This window comes from Phocoena sinus, chromosome 20, assembly GCF_008692025.1.
Source record: "Phocoena sinus isolate mPhoSin1 chromosome 20, mPhoSin1.pri, whole genome shotgun sequence".
Taxonomy (NCBI): Eukaryota; Metazoa; Chordata; class Mammalia; order Artiodactyla; family Phocoenidae; genus Phocoena; species Phocoena sinus.
This window is the reverse complement of record NC_045782.1, coordinates 36020373-36044718: the sequence shown is the minus strand read 5'-3', so window position 1 is coordinate 36044718 and position 24346 is coordinate 36020373. Positions and strand designations below refer to the sequence as shown.

Below are 24346 nucleotides of genomic sequence, written 5' to 3'. Positions count from 1 at the left end.
CTTACTGGCTGTGGCCAGGGCAAGTCACAACATCCCTGTACAAATGGTTGCTACACTTCTAGGCAACAAGTCTGTATTCCAGGCAGGAAGAAGGTAAAGGGACAAAAGCAAGGGCGAAGACAAGAGGGGCAAAGGGCTTCCTCCGCTTTTTTTTTTTGAAGAAACACTTCCTCTAGTGACTTCACCCTACACCCTCATGGCCAGAACCCTGTCTCGTGGCCACCTAACTGCAGGTCTGTCTATCAAGGCAAGTGTTTTCAGCTGGGTACATGGCCACTGTGGACAAAATCAGGGTTCTGCAAATAAGAAATAAAGTGAAATGGATGCTGATACACAATAAGTAGAGCCTAGAAGGAAGATAGTGAAATTGCTACATTTTCAGGCAACAGTAAAACAAAGCTAGAGAAAAAGAAAACAGGTTCATGTGGCTTAACAGCAGAAAACTCTCACAAGACTGCATCAATCACTGGGCAGAAAAGCGGCAGATGAGATCCAGTGGAGCTAAGTGTTAGCTAATTTTTTTTAGTACTGGGAAAAAAAACAAGAAATTGTACTCACAGAATCCAAATTACACTTAGTGGACTGTGGATATTCAACAATTAAAACCAAAGAAAAGTTTCTCACTTAGATCATTAGAAAGTGATCCTTAAAGACATTAGTCTAATGGACTGCTCTGGGCACAAAATTGGAAACGTTATGATAGAAAGCATCGTGACCTTTATTTTTTAATTAATTTATTTTAAAATTTGTTTAACAAGCATTTATTGAGCATTCCTATGTGAAAAGTACCATGCCAGATGCTGGAGGCTAGAGGAAGAACACGAAGTTGGATTAGGCATTATCACTACCTATATATATATATGAAGGCCTGGACCAAAAAGAGGGATGAGAGGGATGATGCCGAGCGAAGGCAGGTTCCAAACAGGACCATGGGTGTTGGGCATCTACTGCTCTAACTGCCCCAGACACAGGAGGAATAGTCTTCCCAGGTCTGGTTGGCATATTTTATAGGACATCTAGCCCTTTACAAACACATGCTATGCCTGATGTTTGCTCCTTATATGTACTCAAGTCGCTGTGAACTCTTGTGTGTCCTCAGCTGTTAGTCGATGCTTGTTTAATGTCACAAATAATAGTGCACTCATTATAAAAAAAACAAATCAGTGGGCTTCCCTGGTGGTGCAGTGGTTGGGAGTCCGCCTGCCGATGCAGGGGACACGGGTTCGTGCCCCGGTCCGGGAGGATCCCACATGCCGCAGAGCGGCTGGGCCTGTGAGCCGTGGCAGCTGAGCCTGCGCGTCCCGAGCCTGTGCTCCGCAGCGGGAAAGGCCATGGCAGTGAGAGGGCCGCGTACCGCAAAAAAAAAAAAAAAAAAAAAAATCAGTGACCTTTAATTTTAAAAAGTAACATGCTCAAGCCAGCAAACTTAAGAAATAGGGAAACATACAAAGGAGAAAACACCCATAATATCATAACCCAGAGAAAGCCACTATTAACATTTTGGTATGTGCCCTTTCCATACTGTTTTGTATCCTGCTTTTCCCCTTTCATACATCATGAATATTTTCCTATGACAACAATGACTCCTCTACTGACAACATGATTTTTAATGGTTGTACTGCAGTCCATCATGTGGACTTTTTTCCCTTTCATACATCATGAATATTTTCCTATGACAACAATGACTCCTCTTCTGACAACATGATATTTAATGGTTGTACTGGAGTCCATCATATGGTGCACCGCACTTTATTAAACTAATCCCATGTAATTAGACATTTAGGTTGTTTCCAATTACTTGATGTTCTAGGAGCTATATTGGTTTATTTCCTTAGAATAAACTCCTAGAAACGAAACTTCTGGGCCTAGAGCTCTGCACATTTTCAAGATTTTTGAAAAATAACTTTCATTGTTTATTTTTAATTCTAAAAGTAATACATGTTCGCTACACAAAATTTAGAAATAAAAGCATGTCAAAACTATTTTGATGAAGAACAGTATAGCCTTTTTTCTATGCACATATGGCATACATATATTTCAAAAAGTAGGAGTTTATGGTATGTGCTGTCTTATAACCTTATATTTTCACTTAAAGTATAAACTCCTTTTGATAGTCACTAAAGATTCTTCTATAAACATTACTTTTAATGGTTGTATATATTCCACTGTATGGGAGTAGCTTAGATGCTCAACCTGTTTTCAATTTTGTGCTTTTATAAACAAGTCTGCAATGAACATCCTTAAACATCTTTATGTACACTTATTTTCTTAAAGTACATTTAAAGTTGAATCGCTAAGTCAAAGGCATTTGCAGTTATGGTTTTTGTTACATTTTCTCCCAATTTACCTCTGGAAAGACTGTACTAAGCAACTGACCCACTTGCAGTGTATGGCTACTTCCTACACTTTTGCCCAATACTGAGTATTTTCATTTATTGCTGCACAACCCTTGTCAGCCTGATAAATTCCTATTGACCTTTTAAGACACAATTCAGGGACTTCCCTGGTGGTCCAGTGATTAAGACTCCGTGCTCCCAGTGCAGGGGGCACAGGTTCAATCCCTGGTGGGGGAAGATCCCGTAGGCTGCGTGTAGTGGCCAAAAAAATAAATTAATTAAATTTAAAAAAAGACATAATTCAAATATCCTTGAGAGACCTTCCCTGAGCTCCAGTTTCCTTTCCAGGTGTAGTTGCTGCTCCCCGCACTGTGCTCTCATAACACCATTTATGTTCCTCATAAAAAAAATATATATATATATATACACACATATATATATAACGTGCTTACTACTAAGCAGTCAAATTACTCATTCAAATATTGTCTTTCCAAATAGACCGTGTGCTTCTTGGAGGGAAGGGTCATGTCTTATTCACTGCCACAGTCCCAGTGCCCGGCTTGTGTATGACACACACAAGGCCCCAACAAACATTTGCTGGATGAATGCCAGAACGACCCATGTTTTCCTACAGAAAATGCTGCAAGCTTGTTTTCAGATTTCAATTCTTGATAAAATGTGCTGTACAAGAATCCACAGGTGTTACAAAAATGGGAAGTGTCCAGGATTTTTAAAGTATAATTTAGTGGGAAGTGTTCATTAGTAAACTTTTTTTAAACGGGGTATGGCTGTTTTACAATTTTGTGTTAGTCTCTACTGTACAGTGGAGTTCCCTGTGCTATACAGCAGGTTCTCTATTTTATACATATTAGTGTATATATGTCAATCCCAATCTCCCAGTTCATTCCCCACCCCTCTTTCCCCCCTTGGTGCCTATACATTTGTGCCCTACGTCTGTGTCTCAATTTCTGCCTTGCAAATAGGTTCATCTGTACCATTTTTTCTAGATTCCACATGTATGTGTTAATATACAATATTTGTTTTTCTCTTTCTGACTTACTTCACTCTGTATGACAGTCTCTAGGTCCATCCACGTCTCTACAAATGAGTAGAGTAATCTTTATGGAAGGAAAAACAAGTAGAATATGGGGAAATTTAAATACATTATGTTATACTAACGTTATAACACTTTGCAATCCTTTCAAGAAGGTAAAGCATCAATAATTCCACCTTTATTACAAACAACCCAAAATATGAACATGTTTGTATGTACATCTTGCTCTTTCTAAAACTGTCCCAATAATGGAGGGAAATGCATTTGTTTATATTAGTATGGGTCAGACTAATTAGGATGTCTGTCAAAATCTTCCCGTTCCATATTATTCTTGAAACCTTGATAAGTGCATTTGTTTCAAAGCCAGGGCAACAAGAGAAGATAAAAACAAAAGAAGATAAAAACAGGAACTATCATAGCTTGTGGGAAACTTTACAGGTCAAATGATTCAAGCTCTTCAATCTTCTAGAACTTTAGAATTTATTGGAAATAGAGTCTGTAAGGTTGTCTCTCACTGGAATTTTAAAAAAATTTTATTTATTTATGGCTGCGTTGGGTCTTTGCTGCTGTGTGCAGGCTTTCTCTAGTTGCGGCGAGCAGTGGCTACTCTTCATCGTGGTGCGCAGGTTTCTCATTGTGGTGGCTTCCCTTGTTGCAGAGCACGGGTTCTAGGCGCGCGGGCTTCAGTAGTTGTGGCTCATGAGCTCTAGAGCGCAGGCTCAGTAGTTGTGGTGCACGGGCTTGGCTGCTTCACAGCATGTGGGATCTTCCTGGACCACAGGTCAAACCCGTGTCCCCTGCATTGGCAGGCAGATTCTTAACCACTGCGCCACCAGGGAAGTCCCATGGAAAATTTTATTTCCTGCAAACTCAGCAGGAGTTTGAGTGAAGAACTCAAACTGTGAGTGAAGAACTAATTTTGTTTTAAATGGTTTATCTAGACCAAATTTAAATACTTGGACATTATAGCTCACAGTATAAGTGCATTCCTTTTATGTTTGAAATCATTTTTTTAATCTTTGTTTTCATTCTTATATTGATAGTAGAACGCAGAGCAGGAAATTAATATGTCCAATAGTTTCTCCTCACTGTTTTTCTAGGTTTTTCCTTGTTCTGATGACCATAAGCTTGAGCATTATCAAGATTTACAGAATACTAGGAACTTATTATAAAGCTCTTCAATCCAAAATGCTTTCTTTCCAAAGAATCATTTTAAGTGATGAACACAAGGTGTGTGATAAGAAAACTGAATGGGCAAAGGGTTTATAGTCACTCAGAATGAACCATTAGGGTCAACACACAAACGAGCAACTACTGCTTATTTCTTCTTCTTTTTAAAAATAAATTTAACTATGTATTTTCCAAAGTGATCGCTAAATATTAAACTAATGGAACACTCTTTCAGTATAAGTACAGAAAAGCATAAAGTTCAAGAGACTAAGTGATAGACCAGAAAATAAATCATGGTTTTCAGATTGGGGTTCGACTACCTCTGCACCTTAATTTTTTCAAAAATCTTGCCCACATAAAAAATTTTCTTGTAAATCTCTTTTAATCTACATGTTGTCCTTCATCCGTTACTTTTCCTTATAATTTAATCCGTTGAAAAATCTAGGATATTTGTTAGAATTTCCTACTGTCAGCACTTTGCTAATTGTGTACTTGCGGGGCAGTTCAACATGTTCTTTTGTCCTTTTCCCCTGCAAATCGTCATTTGGACCCAAAGGCTTGATGACTCATGTTTGACTTTTTTTGTGCCTCAGTTTCTTAATTTGAAAAATGGAAACCCATACATGAAAGTATCACAGCTCACAGGGATGTCCGTATTTATCACTGCAGAAGGAGTGAAGGCTATGAACAACCATGGAGAGAGTGGGGTCGGAGAACTCAGACCCTGCGGTTGCCCAGCTTCCCGTCTGGGCTCCAGCTCTGCTACATGTGAGATGCATGATTCCAGACAAACTTTAAGCTCAAGTTTCCTCACTTATCAGACAAAGATACCACTCACCTCATGAGATTGCTGTGAGGGTTAAATGGAGCGACACATTCAAACAAGATTTTTAAACTGTAAAGTGCTATAAAAGTAAACAAATTAGTGTCCGCATTACTCATTACCAGGGGCTTAAATACTTTTATAATAAAAAGTTTTAAACGTCTTGGAGAATTAATTTCTTAAGAAAGGTTAGATATGGCATTGACACAAAACAAGAAGATTTATTGACTTAATGAATACTTGTGAAAGAATAAATGACAGCCTCCCAGCCTTGCCCGGAAACTTATAGCCCTATGACTCAGGAGCTCTGAGTTCTGCAGGATGAGAGCTTGTAAGCATCTAGCATACACAAACATCACAGTACCATTTAAATGACTCACTCCAAAGCCACTTATCGAAATGTTGAGTAATGATTTACATCGGGTGAATACTGAAAAAAAATTCTGATTTTTATTTACCTTTCAACCTGTGCAAATCCATTAATGGATTCTAATGCTCTTCTTCAAAGCACTTTGCCAGGTCACTTCCCTTCTTTCACTCCACATCCTGTTTTCTTTGGGCTTCTCACATAAATTTACTTGAGGGTCCTTCTGCCTATTCACCTACCTCACATCTCTGACCTTCTCCTCAGCCACAGCCAATGCCTGAGCCTTCCTTTCTTCCTTCCCTTGCCCACTCAACTTATATCCAATCCATCTTTCAAGAAGTTCCTGAAGTACTATTTTCAGGTTGTCTTGACTATCTGGTTAAGAAGTAGCCATTATTCTAGAGCTTCATCCTCCAATATGGTGTCCACTAGCTACATGAAGCCATTTATTTATTTATTTAAACAATTTTTAAATAAAAAAAATTTTTATTGGAGTATAGTTGCTTTACAATGTTGTGTTAGTTTCTACTGTACAATAAAGTGAATCAGTTATACATATACCCACTCTTTTTTAGATTTCCTTCCCATTTAGGTCACCACAGATCATTGAGTAGAGTTCCCGGTGCTAAACAGTAGGTTTTCATTAGTTATCTGTTTTATACAGAGGGGTATACATATGTCAATCCCAACCTCCCAATCGTCCCAACCCCCCTACATGAAGCCATTTAGATTAACTAAAATATATATATATTTTTGGTCGCACCACGTGGTTTGTGGGATCTTAGATTCCCCACCAGACACTGAACCTGCACCCTCGGCGGTGAAAGTGTGGAGTCCTAACCACTGGACAACCAGGGAATTCCCTAACTTAGGCTCAGCCTCCCTAGCCACATTTTCAAGTACTCAGTAGTTACAAATGGTAGTGGCTATTCTAAATGCACAGTGCAAATATTATAGAACATTTCCATCACTGCAGAAAGTTTATTGGATAGCATTGTGCTACAGTCCCTTTCCTCTCCCTCTTCTACACAATCTTGGAAGACAATGCGGAAGAAATATGAGCTTTGAAATTAGACACCCTTTAGCTTTTGAATATTGGAATTAAAAGGTGACTGTATGAAACTGTGTAAGTGCCTAGCACAATGACTGCCAGAGGGTAGGTGCTCAAATAATGGTAGCCATTAATACACTACTGCTTTCCCAAGTAATTCCAGAATCTCCAAGTTTTCCTTTTAGCAGTGTATACAAGTATCTGGAGAAGTAACTGCAAAGGTTACTTCCTTTTCTGTGAGGCTGTGTGGCATATTGGAAAGATTATGGGCTTTGGATGTATAGAGACTTATTCAAACCCTCCTCTGCCATTTTATTATCTTAGGACCTTGAGCAAATTAATCTCTCTGATGCTCAGTTTCTTCATCTGTAATATGGGAACAATAATACCTACACTGCACAGTAGTACTGATGATTAGAGATAATGTATGTCAAATACTATGTCTGGCATATGGTACACATTCAATAAATGTATTATAGAAAGCAGGTACTATTAATTCACCTTATAGAATGCCATGTATTCAGCATAGTTGCGTACTAAGTGATTGTTGCTATTGGTGATGAAGGTCTGGCTAGTAAATCTTTTGTAGGATGATGTTATGCATTGTTTAAACACTTTTCCCTAAATAGGGCTTTCTCTGCTATTCGTACAATGCAGCTAAACTAAAGTTTTTCTCTATGGTATTATCAATTCCACTCATAACAGTTCTCTTAAATTTATACGATATGGGGGAAAAAGAGAGTATTCACAATCATCAGACAGTCTTTAATTTACCATTACTCAGTAGTTTTTACTACTACAAAGGCATTTATGGAGTGGCATGCTGGATTGGAACTGCAAAGATTGGCGTAAAGAACTGTCACCAACAAAGGCTGCAGCTTAAAATTTTGCCCAGACAGCAAGTCTGAAATTTCTAACTCCAGAGAAAAACTTAAAAAATCACATCTTTTTAAAAAACAGAGATTAAATGCATGCATGAAAAATTGGAGGGCTGGGGGAAGGAGAAGGGAAGCATTGTGTATCCTCAGATGCTCTTACAAATTCATGCTGCCAGGAGGTGGTCAAACAAGAACTGAGTCTCTCCTGTTTCTAGGAGTTAGTACTCCCCAAGTGAGAGCACATTTCAAGGAGTTGTTCCATTTGCTTGCTATGTCGTGTTCCTTCATCTGCTAGAATGCTTGTGGGTCTTTCTAAAATATCCTTGGAGGAGCTGGTGGAGAGCGGTGAATCACCAGTTTAGTATCTAGTCATTCCCCGGGTTGGTGGGGGTGGCGGAGAGTGACCAAGTAACCAAATAAAGAGAGCTAGGAGTTCAATAACGAGGATTATTCCATGGCAAGGATTCTGTTATCATTGAGCACAATTCCTTTATCTCTCAGAGACAATCAACCTTCAGCCAAGGGAGTGTAACCTTAAAATGTCATAATTCCACTTAACATAGTGTTAAAGTTTGGGGGGATATTTGTCAGTGTTGGGGCTGATATAATCAGTCTGAGGGACCCTAGAACAAAGAGTGGTGGGTGAAGAGTATGTCACCTCCGTGCACATTTGTTTCCTTGATGAACAAGGAACTATTAGCTGCAGAGAAAGCATTATCTAGGTGAAGAATGATGCTGATTGTTTTAGTTGCCTCTTCCTGAAATTGTGGGGTAGAATAGAGGATTTCGGTGAGTTAAAGAGCAGGTTTTGTTACTGTGGTGCTGAGGATTTTTTTAAAAATTAAGTTTAATTTGGGAGGGTATGTAGACACATAACTCTTCTTCAACAGCAACCAGAAATCAGTTTGAGACATAGATCTCTCTATGTCTCATATACATATATCCCCATATCTCATCCCTCTTGCGTCTCCCTCCCACCCTCCCTATCCCACCCCTCCGGGTGGACACAAAGCACTGAGCTGATCGCCCTATGCTATGCGGCTGCTTCCCACGAGCTATTTTACACTTGGTAGCGTATATATATCCATGCCACTCTCACTTTGTCCCAGCTTACTCTTCCCCCTCCACGTGTCCTCAGGTCCATCCTCTACATCTATGTGGTACATGACTTTTTTAAAACATGAATTATGGTTTTCTCAGGGTACATGCCCAGTAGTGGGACTGCTGGGTCACATGGTAGTTCCATTTTTAGTTTTTCAAGGAACCTCCATACCGTTCTCCATAGTGGCTGTATCAGTTTACATTCCCACCAACAGTGCAAGAGGGTTCCCTTTTCTCCACACCCTCTCCAGCATTTATTGTTTGTAGATTTTTTTTTTTTTTTTTTTGCGGTACGCGGGCCTCTCACAGTTGTGGCCTCTCCTGTTGCGGAGCACAGGCTCCAGACGCGCAGGCTCAGCGGCCATGGCTCACGGGCCCAGCCGCTCCGCGGCATGTGGGATCTTCCCGGACCGGGGCACGAACCCGTGTCCCCTGCATCGGCAGGCGGACTCCCAACCACTGTGCCACCAGGGAAGCCCTGTAGATTTTTTGATTATGGCCATTCTGACCGGTGTGAGGTAATACCTCACTGTAGTTTTGATTTGCATTTCTCTAATGATTAGTGACGTTGAACGTCTTTTCATGTGTTTGTTGGCAATCTGTATATCTTCTTTGGAGAAATGTCTATTTAGGTCTTCTGCTCATTTTTGGATTGGGATGTTTGTTTTTTTGATATTGAGCTGCATGAGCTACTTGTATATTTTGGAGATTAATCTTTTGTCAGTTGCTTCATTTGCAAATATTTTCTCCCATTCTGAGGGCTGTCTTTTCATCTTGTTTATGGTTTCCTTTGCTGTGCAGAAGCTTTTAAGTTTCATTAGGTCCCATTGGTTTATTTTTGTTTTTATTTCCATTTCCCTAGGAGGTGGGTCAAAAAGGATCTTGCTGTGATTTATGTCACAGAGTGTTCTGCTTATGTTTTCCTCTAAGAGTTTTATTGTGTCTGGCCTTACAATTAGGTCTTTAATCCATTTTGAGTTTATTTTTGTAAACACTAGGTTTTATGTAAAATGCAAGAACTTGTCAATGAAACATCTGAGGAGGGAGATAATATATTCATTGAGCATGTGGCTTTTTGAGGGAGCAGGCGCCATCCTCAAAATTTAATTCTCAATAAACTATAAACTTTAATTGTGAACTTCTATATAAAATATTATTTCTAAATTTATCTTCCCAATAAAATTGTTTATCACTTAACAGAGTCTCGTCACATTATGTTTTAAATTATTGCTCTCATTGACTCTAAGTAGAAATGTAACCTGTAATGCACTAAAAGAACTACCTCATAATTTTAGTTTGCTCTTAGAAAGTACAAATATTTTAAATTACATTTGTTATTTTAAATATTTTTCTTTAATTTCACCATTAAGCAGAGTTCAGAATATTATTACATCTCTAAGTCACTGATAACATTTATAAAAGAATAACAATATTAACTCTTGTCTGAATGCAGGTTTTCTAGCTTTAGATGTAAAATTTTATTTTTATTTTTGCTGAATAAGCTTATTTTTATAATTTCTTTTTACATGTTATCTGGATATGCTGGACTATGGACTGATAATTTAAGTTAGCATCTTAGAAATCCAAGAACTTTCATAGAATTCATTAAAATATATTTCAGAATCTGACTCAGACAACAACATAAAATATCTGCTTTTATCACTTAAAAAATGACCAGCATATTTCATTTTAAAAGGATAGTAAAATTTTCTTAATCAAAAACTTCTCAGGGGTTTTTTACCACATGGATTTACTGCTAACCTGCTGTATCTGCCAGGCCAGTAAACCTGCCAGCCCCCTCAGTCAATATCTCACACTGAGATGCCACATTTAAAAAATTTTCCTGATCGGGTAAATACTATAGAATATATTCTTTTCTAACCCTGCAGATATAGCTTTCATGGGGACATTTATGAGAGCTGAAAGGATTGAGGGAAAAATAAAACCCATACTGCTTTTTAGAGTTTAAAAAAAGTCTTTATTGGAATTTCAATAATTCATTTAGCAGAGTGTGCAAAAAATTTTATGGAAACCTCTTTTTAATTTTATACCTTTGCCATATATTGAAAATCATACTCAATATGGTCTTATATCATTTGGACTGAAAAACGGAATATGTTAGAATTGTTGTCAGTGATAACTTGGGTAAGAGTTTAAAGAACATTTTAACTAAATCAGAACTCAGTTTTTGCCTATTCCACATAGGAAAAGTAAACTTAAAGTTGTGAAAGTTTTTACCTAGGTCTGGCCTCTGTAGCGCTTAGACCAGGATCCCTGCAACACTCTGCACAGAGATTCATACTGTAACTGTTGTAACAGCAACACTAGTAACAATCATAAGGAACTGTAAAATGCGCTGTAATTACTAACTCAACTGTTAGAATTTACTTCTGCAATTCCAGCAATTTTTCCTTAACTAACTTCTTAAAACAAACAAAAAGAGTATAAGAAACAACAAAAATGCTGAAGGAAGGCCACCATCAGATATAAAATGTAAACATCCTAAGTTTATAAATTTATGTACCTTTGCAAATTAGTCTGCATTTAGTTTTACTATGTATATTTAGTGGAGTAACCTAGCTTTCCTAACTAAACTGGAATTAATATCAACCTTTCCAACATTTGTTCTAAGTTTCTTTGCACCCGATATGCAAAGTCATTATTCATGCATGTACCTTTCTCTCTCATTTAGATAAAGCTGGGACTTCTTATAATAGCTGAAAAATGTTTTTCCACTGGTAAGACAAGCTATATATATTGTCTCGTAACACTAAACGAAACATACCTTTTAAAAAGTTAATATATATTTAGAGTTAAATTATAATTTGATAATCTATCCATGGAAAAAATATAAAAGCAGTGAGAAGTTGGTTTTTTGAAAAGCAGGATTTGAACAAGTGAAATAGACAATAAGAAGTTTCTTTGGCTCCTTTTTATGCCTCATCCTAAATCAAAAGGGAATTTTAAAGAATTCCAAATTAAGGGAGAAACACTTAAAAACAACACTACCAAATTTAAATAAATTTGTTATTCTTGAAGAAACAAACATGCAAAAGATTTCACATGACGAGCTCCTTGAATTGCCCTAGTGTTCCTTAGGAAATTTTTCTTTGCAGCTGAAGGCACTTGCACATACAGAGTGAAAAAGCAAGGAAGAAATATGTAATCTGTCTTACTTTCAGCTTTAATGATATGATAAGGAAAATAATTATTTATAGTAAGACACTTAACAAGAACTCAGATGTGGCTTGCTAGGAAAATCTCTTCTATCCTACACTTTGACAATGACCATGACACTCCAGCAAACCCTCTGACACCTCCCTATAGCTACAAAGTCAAATATTTGCAAACAGTTTCTATATTATAATGTTATTAACTGTAACTATCCAAGAAATTGGTTATTTTAATCTCCCTAATTTTAATGCTAAAAGAAAGAATAAAAATCTTTAACTGATTAATAAATCTGAGTTCATAAACAATTTTTCTAAAATGAATCTTTTTCCAATAGCCAAGTAAAGACTTACCTCAAAGTAAGAAAGGTACACTTGAGCTCTGTGAAAGTATATATGCTTAATTTTAAATCAATAGTCAAAGAATGTGTATCCAAGATCAGTCGCAATTTTTTGATGACCAAATCAATTGAAATACACACGTATAACTAAGGGCCATTTTCCGCATCTCTACTCACATAAGAATGTTCCAAAGTTTTTAAGAAAGTCCACAATTTAGTCTATCTTGTGAAAAGTACAGCCTTAACATGAAAAAAAAAATCAGATTCAGCAGTTGCCTGAGAAACCTGACACAGATCAGGCAATAGGGATGTATAAGATCACCTAACCTGATTACAGATAAATCTCAAAAATTTTATGTCAAATTACTGTTTTGTAAAAAGTGGAAAAGATAGACTCTTCCTATGAAGATCCATAAATGCTTTGTTATTAAGGGATTTCATCTTTAGGTTTGTTAAATTTTGTCTTCAGGTGTTCAGAGGAGTACCAATACTAAAAATTAATAAATAGCTGAGAATAAAATTTTATTCATACGTCTTAAGGGAGAAGCACATAAAGTGAACTAATTTCCCTATTTAAAAAAAATAACCAATATCATCTCTTCAAACGGGGGAGAAAAAAGACAATCAGTCAAAACTACCAGTTTCCTATTTAATATTTAAATCATTATGCTATTCTCACTTATTTCACCTGTGACCAACCCCTTTTCATTTTGTCCTGCTATGTCTATGGCATTCTTCTCTTGTACTTCCTTAATTAGCATAATATTAAATACTCTCTTCTAAAAAATTTAATATTAACAAAGCATGGTCTCAAATTTATTTCTAAGTTCTCAGAATTGCTAAATAGGACCCCATGTTTTTCATTAGACTGTGACTTGAGCATAAAGGCAGCCTATCTTAACCATTACTCAAGTTTTTCGAGTAGCTTTAAAAAAAAACTACTGAGGGGCAGTGTCTAATTTTAATCTTTTCACCTCCTGGATTGCCATGTAAGGTATATTAATAGCAACTCTTCACTGGTTCTTGTCTGTAGACCAACTATTCCAAGGCAGAACAGAAGTGTTACTTTTAGTGGCCTCCTAGAAAAACAAACATAACTTTGTGCTACATGTAGAAATTTTTTCCATAGGCAATACGCATGAACTCATTTGCATACCAGTTCAGTCTTCCCTTCATCTGTTTGCTGTTTACTAGACATTTTTATATATCTGAAATTCATAGAAGGAATGTTACAATAATAAATTACAAAGCTGGTAAAATTAATTTGTTATAGGAGATACAGGATATCTGTTAGAAATGCTAACAATATCCATTTTTAATGGCAAAGAAAAAAATACCTGTAAATTTGGTTTAAAATTCATATTCAAGCCTCCCTCATTTACCTATTTAGGAATATAAACCCCTCAAGATTATGGTTTTATTTGTCCTCCTCCTGACTTGTGTAATAAGAATATACTGAAATGATAGTTGTAAGAAAGTAATATCTTTTAGGTTTTAGGGCTTTAATAAAAGAACAGTATCTTCTCAGATCTGAGTGTGAGTATGTTCTTGGATATATATATATATATATATATATATATATATATATATAATTTTTATATGTAATAGTATATAATTTTTAAATTCTTGGATTCATTCCATATGCTCCCGTGTTGAGAACTTATGTATCTTTTTTTTTTTTTTTTTTTGAGAACTTATGTATCTTAGCCTTGGAAGTCAACTACAACAAAACAATCCAGAAAAGCTCAAAAGTTGTATTTTCTTTTACCACAAGAGGGGGCTAGAGAATTCTAATCTCTTCTAAGGTCTATAAAACCCTTTTAACTGCTACTTTATAGACATTCAATTACAACAGGCCATAATACATTAAGGCATTAAAATACACATATATCCCAACATATGCCAAAGCAAGCACTACACTGGCATGCCCACCAGATGATCACCAACACCAATATCAAATAAACACTTAGGCATCTTCCAAGTGGTTTATATGAGATTTTACACTTTAGTGGTTCCCTCCCCAAAAGGCAGCTTTCTTGGTTAGGTGATGCCCTGGGAATGGAAAATATCAAGGAATGTGATAAAATGCCCCCAAATTGGAGAGTATTACAGGGGCAAAGTGAAGTAAGGATTAAAGGAACTGAAATTTAGGTAGTTTGGAAAAGTGAAGACTCTGGGGATGAATGTTCACAGTCTTTAAGTACTTTCTAAAGGTAACAATATAAATGAATTAGAGGAATTATTCAGTCTCGGAAGATGGTACAGAAAAGAGCAACGGCCTGAAACTAAGGAAGGAAAAGTTTAGGTTAGACATGAAGAATAAATTAGTAATAATAGTTGGGTGGGAAATACGTCCTGCAAAGGAAGAATACAGAGCATAATGGCTATATTTGATAATTAATTAAATGAGATATTAGTAAGAATGATGTGAATTCATTAGAAGGGCTAGATTAGATAACTCAAGTGATTTTTTTCCCTAAACTGTGACAATCTGTAGGCCCAACTATGTTCTTGGGCATTCATAAATGTCTTACAATGATGATAATGGTCATTTGTAGAAAGGAGCACTCATGATCCCAGTTAACCCTATGCCTTTTTTTTTTTTTGCGGTACGCGGGCCTCTCACTGTTGTGGCCTCTCCCATTGCGGAGCACAGGCTCCAGACGCGCAGGCTCAGTGGCCATGGCTCACGGGCCCAGCCGCTCCGCGGCACGTGGGATCCTCCCGGACTGGGGCACGAACCCGTGTCCCCTGCATTGGCAGGCGGACTTTCAATCACCGCGCCACCAGGGAAGCCCCAACGCTATGCTTTTCTGATTAAAACAAAATCTGGAGTATTATTATGAAATAACATAATTACAAAATTAACTATGCCAATGATGTTTATTTCTTAGAGCATTTCATTAAAATATACCATACCATATAAGCTATACCCTAACAGCTCATTGAAATGGGTCTGCAAATAATTGGCTAAAGGCTTCTATAAGTGAAAACTTTCCATGAAGGAACAACTCCCCTATAAATCCCAATTTTACAAGCCAGAGAAACCACTTTGTATAATCTTTCTTTCCCACTAGGCTAATGTATCTGGGTTAAAGCTACTTAGGACCTAACATAAAAAAGACTGTCACTCAAAGTCAGAAAGTCAGTGTAGACCATAAGTGTAATTATAGCTTGTGAATTCAACAATCTTCCCTTGGTAGACAATAATATTCTAGATTAACAGGTTTCAGCATTGTTTTAAACAGCATTACTAACATTTAGTTTTTACTTGAAAAGTCAGAGTTCTATGATAAAGCAAAAGAATTTATGGCTAGTAGAAAAACAAAGATCACCAAAGCATGAAGAAATGGCTAAAAATATATATATTTATATATATAAAGTATAAATTTATACTTATATAAATTAAGTATATGTATCTATATACTTGGCCTGAAAGTTTTATGCTTAAACAAAATTCTTTCACATTTAAGTGAATATTAAACTTTGAGATAAAAATGGTCAGTGGCTTCGGGGCTTGAAGAAGGATGGTCTGCCTCTGACTCATTTATATATCAATCAGATAAATATACTACATTAGCAACCAAAACACTGTATATCATTTTACCACCACTGTAATGACCACACTAACAACTTCAGTAATTATATTCTAGGACTTTCATATTACCATTACACTCACCGACTAGTTTAGAATTTGGAGAGAAACAAAGAATACTTGAGGCAAGATGAAAAAGCTTAATCTCATCAGCCAAATCACTCACTTAAAAATCAACTATTTGCATTTAAAGATGGCCACTGTTACTTCACTACTAATTATAGTGGAAGCTCAAAAAATGTTTGACCTTTCAAAGAATGGACTTTTGCTCATACTCCCAGTCTGGAAAAGATTTCTAAAAACACTTTGGCTACAGCACAGGCCAAATCTTATCTTGACTTTCTTCCAAACCACTGCAAGTCCAACCAGTTGTTTTTTTTTTTTCTGAAAACTCTGTCCCTGAAAATCAGCCCTTGTGATTATGTACCATATACTTTATAGTGGGGGTGTCTAGTCTTCTCTCTTCAGCTAGATTATTTGCTCACTAAGGAAAGGAATCACATCTTATTTCTTTTTGTATCCTCCACACAGCCTCTAAACTCATGATTGAATAAAGGTATTCAATATAGGTATTCAATAACTAACTCTTCATTGGCAGTATATTAAAATCTATAACATGGACAAAAAGGCCAAAAAAGATAATGAATTAGTTCTGTGTCAATTCAAAAACTAATTGTATGCTGTTCACAGTTATAATTGTTAGCTTTATGGAGCCCTTTGAAATTCTTTATAAAATATAGTGCTTCCAAATCGTCCTGGGAAGAAGATAAGAACATACATAGGCCAGAGAGACACACATGTCTGAAGGACTTAACTGAAACTTGTGAGAAACGGCTTAAGGCCCATAGTCAGGCAAAGCTATTTGGGTCTGCACTGAAAAGCATGCTGAGATCATGCAGGGGAGGGAAGGTACACAGTATGGGTCAGGGGAGGCCACAGCCAGGTCTTGGTTTCTGTACTGGTTCTGTCTTGCTGACCATAAGACCAGGCACTCAGCCTTTTTAAAAATGTAGTTTCCTCTTTGGTAAAACAGAGATTAGATCAGGTGATTACCAAGTCTCTTCCATCTCTAAAATGCCATGGTTTTAATGTTAAAACATGGGTTAAATTTGCAAGGAGTTTTTCCTAGTGAAAGAAGCATTATGTAAGATATCCAACCATCAACACATGTAAGAGTGCTTTACTGAGCACTGGACAGAACATTAGAGTTTAAACACGCACCAACAGCCCAACATGCTGGGCTGAAGAATGAAAAATGGGTAGTTCATAGACAGATAATTGTTATTGTTTTCTTATTCTTCACAAAACATGTATAATCCTTGGTAATCATTTGTTTAAGTTATATAAATTACTGTCAACTTTGATACCTAGTTTGTCATCTTCATCTGTGATTTATACCAGACTATATAAACGACATGATGTCTTAGATCTAATAAGACATTTATCTTCATGAAGGAGGCCACTGCAATCCTGAGTGACAGCTTACTTACCCTTATCACAGTTAACTCACCATTGAGTCCTTAATTTCTCCCAATGATCTGAAATCTGATGGACTCACCTGGAGCCAACAGAAACTTGTTCAGAAATCTACCATGCTCATGAAAGTATGTGTTTTACAGTAGGAATTTGTTCTTTGGCCCTCAAAACACAGACATGGAAATCAGTTTTGTGTTCCACAGTGTGTACTCTAAACACATGGATATAACTTCTGTTAGGGGTGACAGGAGTCATGTGCCTTTATTAAAGAAAAATATACCTGCACACAACAAAGATGAAAGCAAGTGTCTGAAGAATAAAAAGAAAATGAGATAAATGCTTGTTTGAATGTATGTATGTTTATTTACATAATCATATATGGAGAGGGACTATCTGAGTCACTTTCACTATCTTCATATAATAGAATAAAAAGGAATTAACAATTCTAAATATGTTCATATAGTTTGTGTAATTTAAGAAAAATACACACGAAGAAAGTAATGGGCTTGACCCTGTCAGTGAGAAGGAAGCAAATGGCTTGCTGTTTTTAAGCCATTAACTCTTTCAACCTACCAGGGTACCAATGACTGAGCCTGCAATAGGTTTTTAACATTCCAAGTAAAGCAGCCATAAAACACACGCATTTTCCTCCAAAGCTGTCAGCAGCATTCAGCCTATGGTTTACCTGATCAGAGAGGTCACTTACTACTAATCACTGCACTATTAATTCACATACCTCTGTAAACATTGTAAGGAGTACAGTTTATTTATTCTGTGAAACAATATAATTTATACAGTAAAATCAGGCCTTATACACAACTCATAGCAATGGGGTCTCAAACTGGCTTGTGAACAAACATTTTTTATCCTCATTGAATATAAAGTCTATCAGGGGTGCTATGAGTAGACTTAGATGGCAACACTAGCTTAATTAGCAGAAGTTCTAGGGATAGGATTTCAGCTCAATAAGAGGAAACCTTTTAAAATAATTAGACCTCTTTATAAGTATCTAAAACATGACCTTGAGAATGTAAAACAAAACAGGGAAAAAATGGATAAATCTACAACTATAATTGGAAATTTTAACACAAGCTTTCCAGCAGATAAAAGGAAAGCTAGGATACAAAAGATCTGAAGAACATTATTTACAAGTATAGAAATAGTTAAGAGTGTATTCAATGAATACTTCAGGATGCACATAGCACATAAGCACAAACTATTATTAGGCAACAAAAGAAGTCTCAATAAAGTCTAAAGAATATAAATAGTATATATTATGTTTTTAGGCTCTTACATAATAAAATTAGAAAAATAAAAATAAAAAAAGCAGATTAAAAAATCCCTAGAAACTAAAACAAAACAAATCAAAACAAAAACCAGGAAGAAACACACAAAAACGCTTCTAAATAACACATAGGTTAAAAAGGATATCAAAAGAAATTACAAAATACTTAGAATGGAATTATGAATTATAATGAAATTAGTACATATCAAATTTTGCATGATGCAGTTAAAGCAGTTTTTAGAGGATAATTACCTTTGAACACATTTATTTTTAAATAAACATTATATTCGGTGAAATAACAGCAATAAGAGAATGATACATAAAGCCCATAGGAGTGGGTGTTTCAGAAGTCAAACAACCAGCTAATCAGAGGTCTTCAAAAAGCAGCAGCTTTGGAATCTACTGGAATCCTACCCCCACCCACTACCTCCCATAGATTAGGCATGTCATCCTTGCCAATTCATTTAATTTCTTTATCTGTAAAATGGGGATAACAGTTCCTTCCTCTCTGAGCTGGTTTGAGAATTAAATGAGATAATCCACGAAAAGCACTTAGTACAGCATAGTAAGTGCTCAATAAATTGTTCCTGTTACTAGATGACCATCATCTTTTCCAGCTCTCAGACTCTAAGATTCTAATTTTGGTACAAAGAAACTTAAGACAAGCATGAATTCCAGCCACAAAAATCTAATCAAACTTTCATTTTAATTTCACAATAATAAAAGTTTTGTTTAAAATATATTCTTCTTTCCCTCAGAGAAGATATTAAAATAATTTCTTATTCCTGTTTTTATTATTATAGAAATAAAACACACAATGATCAACAAAAGCTAGTCTGTTATTCATAATATTAAATCCAAAACTGACTTCTATTTCAGAACTAAGTTGAAAGCAGAGAAATGTTTTTAAAAAGTGCTAAAAATAAAGCCATAAAAAACTGATTCTCTTTATTTTCAAAATATTCTATGTTTCTTAATGTATCTTTCAGAAAAGGCACAGAGTTGAAAATGGCCACTACTGGTACATTAACAGGTCTAAAATTTCTTTTAAATCAAGTAGCATTTAATAAATTGGTCAATAAAGGCTCTTCACTTATCACAGGTCTTTACTTTTCCAATTCTATTTTTTATTTTGCTGGAGAATAAGAACGTTTTCTAACCTTTAAACATCCCGATGTAAAAATAAATTATAAAAACATTCTTTCTCACTTCTTCCCAGACATATCTGCCCAATACCATGCATTACCTTTTCTTCAATTAGAATGTAATAATACATGATACATAATACAATATTATAGATTTTAGGTTTCTTCCCTTATAAAATAATTTTATTTTTTCCTTTTCTTCGAGAAGGAGTTACTATACCCTTTTATAGAACAATCATTTTCCCTAACCCATCTTTAAAAAATGTATGTACATGGGGGTTCTTCATAATACTAATGAAATAAATTTATAGACACATTAAAATATATTGTACATTTTGGACGATGAAAGCAATCAGATCTTGAGCTTCAGAGTTGGCTGGCTTTTGTATAGTTATTGTACTGAATGTTTCATACTAAATTTTTTTCCTTCAATATGGTAGAAACAATGCCTTCCTAAGTCTATAAATCTAAATATTATTACTTGTTAGCAAGTTTTCACTCCTAATGATGGGGTTATGCTCTTATTTGTAGGTGTCTCTCCATAGGCTATAGCCTGACATTCTGAGAATGACAGCACTTACTAAGGAAGCAGAGAAGGAACTGTGATTAGGTAGCAACATGCTCTCGTTTTTATGCATGGTTTAGCCTGTAACCTTGGTTTTTATTTTATGCAGTGCACCTGGCCAGGTTTCTATATTCTTCTAGAGCTCTTTGTAGTTTTCACAAAAGCGTGACCCAAACACGACATGTACCATGGTTACTGCTTCTCATCACTGGAGTTATGGGCAAATGGGTCAGACTGTGTGTCCTTGCATTGCTGTTCGTTTAGGACACTGCTCTGGCTAGAGGTGGAAAGCAACAAAGCTGAAATATTTTAACAGTGGCCTTTCATTTTTATAATAAAAATTAAAATTCCAAAAGTCTAAAATAATGTCACCACAAAGAAAATTTTAGAAAAATCTTTTCTTCCTAAAGGATCACCCTAGCTGTCTCAGCAAGTGAAGACACTGACTATATATTTGTCCATTTGTCAACTTGTTAATAGTGTGTTTTCCCAATGAGACGGACAGCTCCATGAGGGCAGGGACTGTGTTTGACTTTTTACTGCCTATTTCACTAACAGCTTAGCACAGTGCCTTGCTATTACCTTATAATCTCTAAATAAGTATTTGTTCAAATAATGAATAAATAGCATATCAAGTATTACTGTTCTCCATAATGGTGCAAACTAGTTAAATAGGATATAAAGTTTACTTAAAATTTTAACATCTTTATAAGCTTCTCTTTAATTGCACAGGAAATGTACATATCTTTATTTTTCAGGGGAAGGAAACAAACATTTATTGTGCCTATTATGCATCAGGCACTCAGGCACTGTGCTAGATTCAATGTTTTGCAGCAACTCATATTTAAACATTATCTCATCATCCTACAGTCAAATTTTTAACACAAACAAGTCTATTCCTACCTCTACCATTGACAGTGTCACTTTGGGAATTCTGTTAACTTGTATGCACAGAACTGAAAATAAAAATCTATTAAGTAAAATTTTACTATTATTAACACTATTGGGGAACTATTATGGAACAAAGTTTCCACTATGGAATTTTCCAGGTAATAGGTTTACCTCTTTCAACACTAATTATTTTCTTTAATTTCAACTATTTTTAATGAAAATATTTTAAACATACTATGTATATCTATACAGTCTTAACCAAAATATCTGGAATATGAATACATCTTTTTTTTTTTTTTTCGGTACACAGGCCTCTCCCGTTGTGGAGCACAGGCTCTGGACACGCAGGCTCAGCGGCCATGGCTCACGGGCCCAGCTGCTACATGGCATGTGGGATCTTCCCAGACCGGGGCACGAACCCATGTTCCCTGCATCGGCAGGTGGACTCTCAACCACTGCGCCACCAGGGAAGCCCCCATCTTTTTTGATAACTCAGATAAGGACAGTGGTAAGGATAGCAGAGTGGTTATGAGCAGAGGTTCTAGAACAAGACTGTGTAGACATAAATCCTGGTAATACTACTTACTAGCTATTCGATCTTAGATAAGTTAACTTCCCTAGGTCTCAGTTTGTAAGTTAACTTCCCTAGGTTTCAGTTTCCTTATCTGTAAATTGAGGATAATTCTAATACCTACCTCTTAGGGCTGTTCTGAGGATTAAATGATGATAAATGCAAAGTACTTAGAACACAAATGCAAGGTATATAGTAAGTGCTCAATAAAGGCTAGCTAAAAGTTTTACCTTATTAAGGTACTGAGCTCTTAGGGGAGAGTTCGGGCCATTTCTCTCTCTGGTACAATATGGCCCCAGGCTACTATGTTATTTTAGTTCTTATATAAATTTTGTGGGAATTCCCTGGTGGTCCAGTGGTTGGAACTCCACACTTTCACTGTCGAGGGCACAGATTCGATCCCTGGTCGGGGAACTAAGATCTCACAAGCCATGAGGTACAGCCAAAAAAAAAAAAAGAAAAAAGTTTTATTTACAGATTTTGTTTTCTATAACAAATTTTAATTGTTTTCGTGTTTCTTTCCTCAATGTTATTTGTTAATTGATGCCTTTACAGTACTTTTTCTTCTAATTGGATGCTTCACTCTACTGTGTGGGCTGAGAAACCAAAACACTGTAATGGTTAGACATTTGTAAGAAGAGGAATCCCCAGTGAGGGCCTCAGAGGCTTTCCCAGGAGTAAGGTACATAAATGTTAACCTGGGACTCAGGAACATCTATTTTCACTTAGAGGTCTTTCTGGCTTACTTATTGTATACTCAGCTGTGTTTGGGAAACTTGGAAATACCAAATAAGTGACCTATGCATTAATGAGGTACTATTGTTCTAATTCTGTCAAGCATTAGATTGATCAAAAACAAATGAAAGGTTGATTTTTTAAAAATGTTTTGCACTGTTAATTTTCTATAATTATTAATCAGCTACCAATGTAATTATTAAGCTTTCAATCCAAACAATGTTTTTACCTGAACCAACATACAGATCTCACATTAAGGCCCAATTTCTAAAACTTGGGTATTACTAATTGTGCCAGTACGCAAAGCTCAAGCAAAATACACTGTTTCTGTGTGACTGAATCCATAGTTCTCATTTGGTGGTTATCAATTCAATGAAAGGGAGAAAATATGAATCACTGAAAGGGCCAAATGAAATAAGAATTAGTGATAAATTAGAAAGAGAAGGGAAGGTAGGGATTACGAACACTTGGAAAATGCCAAAGTCAGAGGGAAATTTGGAAGAAAAATAAATAGAAAGATCACAGACTAATAAAGAAAAATAAGGAATAATTTACCAACTTTACTCCCAATCCCTAAGTGAATAATAAGCTTTCAATTTAATATTCAGTTTAGTAGCATTTCTACCTCCCCCCCACCCACACTGCAAAGGCACAAGAGAGACTTTGATAAGATAAGTGTGTATCAGTGATGATCAAACCTTCTGGTCAAGCCGAATGCCAGAAGAGGCACTGTGAACCTCCCACCCCTGGAATAGCTGAGCCTGAGCCAGAAACTGGCAGCCACCACGCCAAAACTTTTATATTCATGTATCTTAAAAATTCATATATATTTTCATTCCACTCTGTTACATAGCAATGTGTTTCTAATATAATGTTTATAAGGGCTGAATTATTTAACTCTTCCCATTCCCAAATCTTCAAATAAAATTGATGCTCCAGGAAGATTTGCATTATGGTTCTTGTGGCTTTCCCTTCCCCTTGAGCAACACCAATATGGTCAGAGGTATGTGAAAGCATGGGTAAAAATGATATCTTATTATAATATCATAAGTTCAAGGGTCTCAAATAATCCACAATAAATCAACAAACTAATAATCATTAAATGAAAGCTCTAATTCTCATGAAACTCAGTGAAGCTAAGAAATCTGAAAGAATGGTAAAATGGGCTCTGCAATCTTAAAATGCCCTCTTAGCTTTTCAGCTACAGTTTTTATAGAAAGATCAATAATGATGTCTTCCCGCTCCAATATGGAATTAGTGTTTCCCTAAGTACATTAACTTCAGAACTATTGAATTACTAGGAGGATCAGCACCATAATGAAACAAATAATTGTTCTTGGCGAACTAGTGTTTACCAACACAGAGAACCTTCTGAAGGCTGCTGGATTGAAAATGACCAAAGGCAAAGACCCCAGGACAAAAAGCATAAAAGTATGGTTATCCTAAAGCCAGAAAGATGACACTCACCCTCATCCTGATAATCTGACAAAAACGGTGCATCTGATGTGAGAGAAGGGCCATGAGTTCCACTGTGATTATCATCAGAGCTGTCCTGTCCAAGGTAATTTTCAGCTTGGTCTCCCCCTGAGGGACAAATAAAGAAAAAAGGTCATACTATTGACATCTTTATAAAAGTTTTTGTAGATTCCTTCTGGTATTCACCAAAAAATATGTATATTTTACTTGATGGACGTGGCCACTATCCATTAACACAAGAGAAACATAAATAAATTCAAGAACCAACCAATTTTCCATTCGGCTAACTAACTAGAACTTAGAAACTGTGAGCTTA

At 36.1% G+C, this 24346-nt stretch overlaps 1 protein-coding gene across 1 annotated transcript in view; it reads right to left on the bottom strand.

Moving 5' to 3' along the window:
• SKAP1 (src kinase associated phosphoprotein 1) overlaps nucleotides 1-24346 on the bottom strand; it is a 275845-nt gene that overhangs the window by 172974 nt on the left and 78525 nt on the right. The window contains exon 4 of the mRNA XM_032615797.1: nucleotides 24022-24138. Within this exon, the coding sequence (XP_032471688.1) occupies nucleotides 24022-24138 (117 nt within the window). The remainder of the gene's footprint in view (nucleotides 1-24021; nucleotides 24139-24346) is intronic.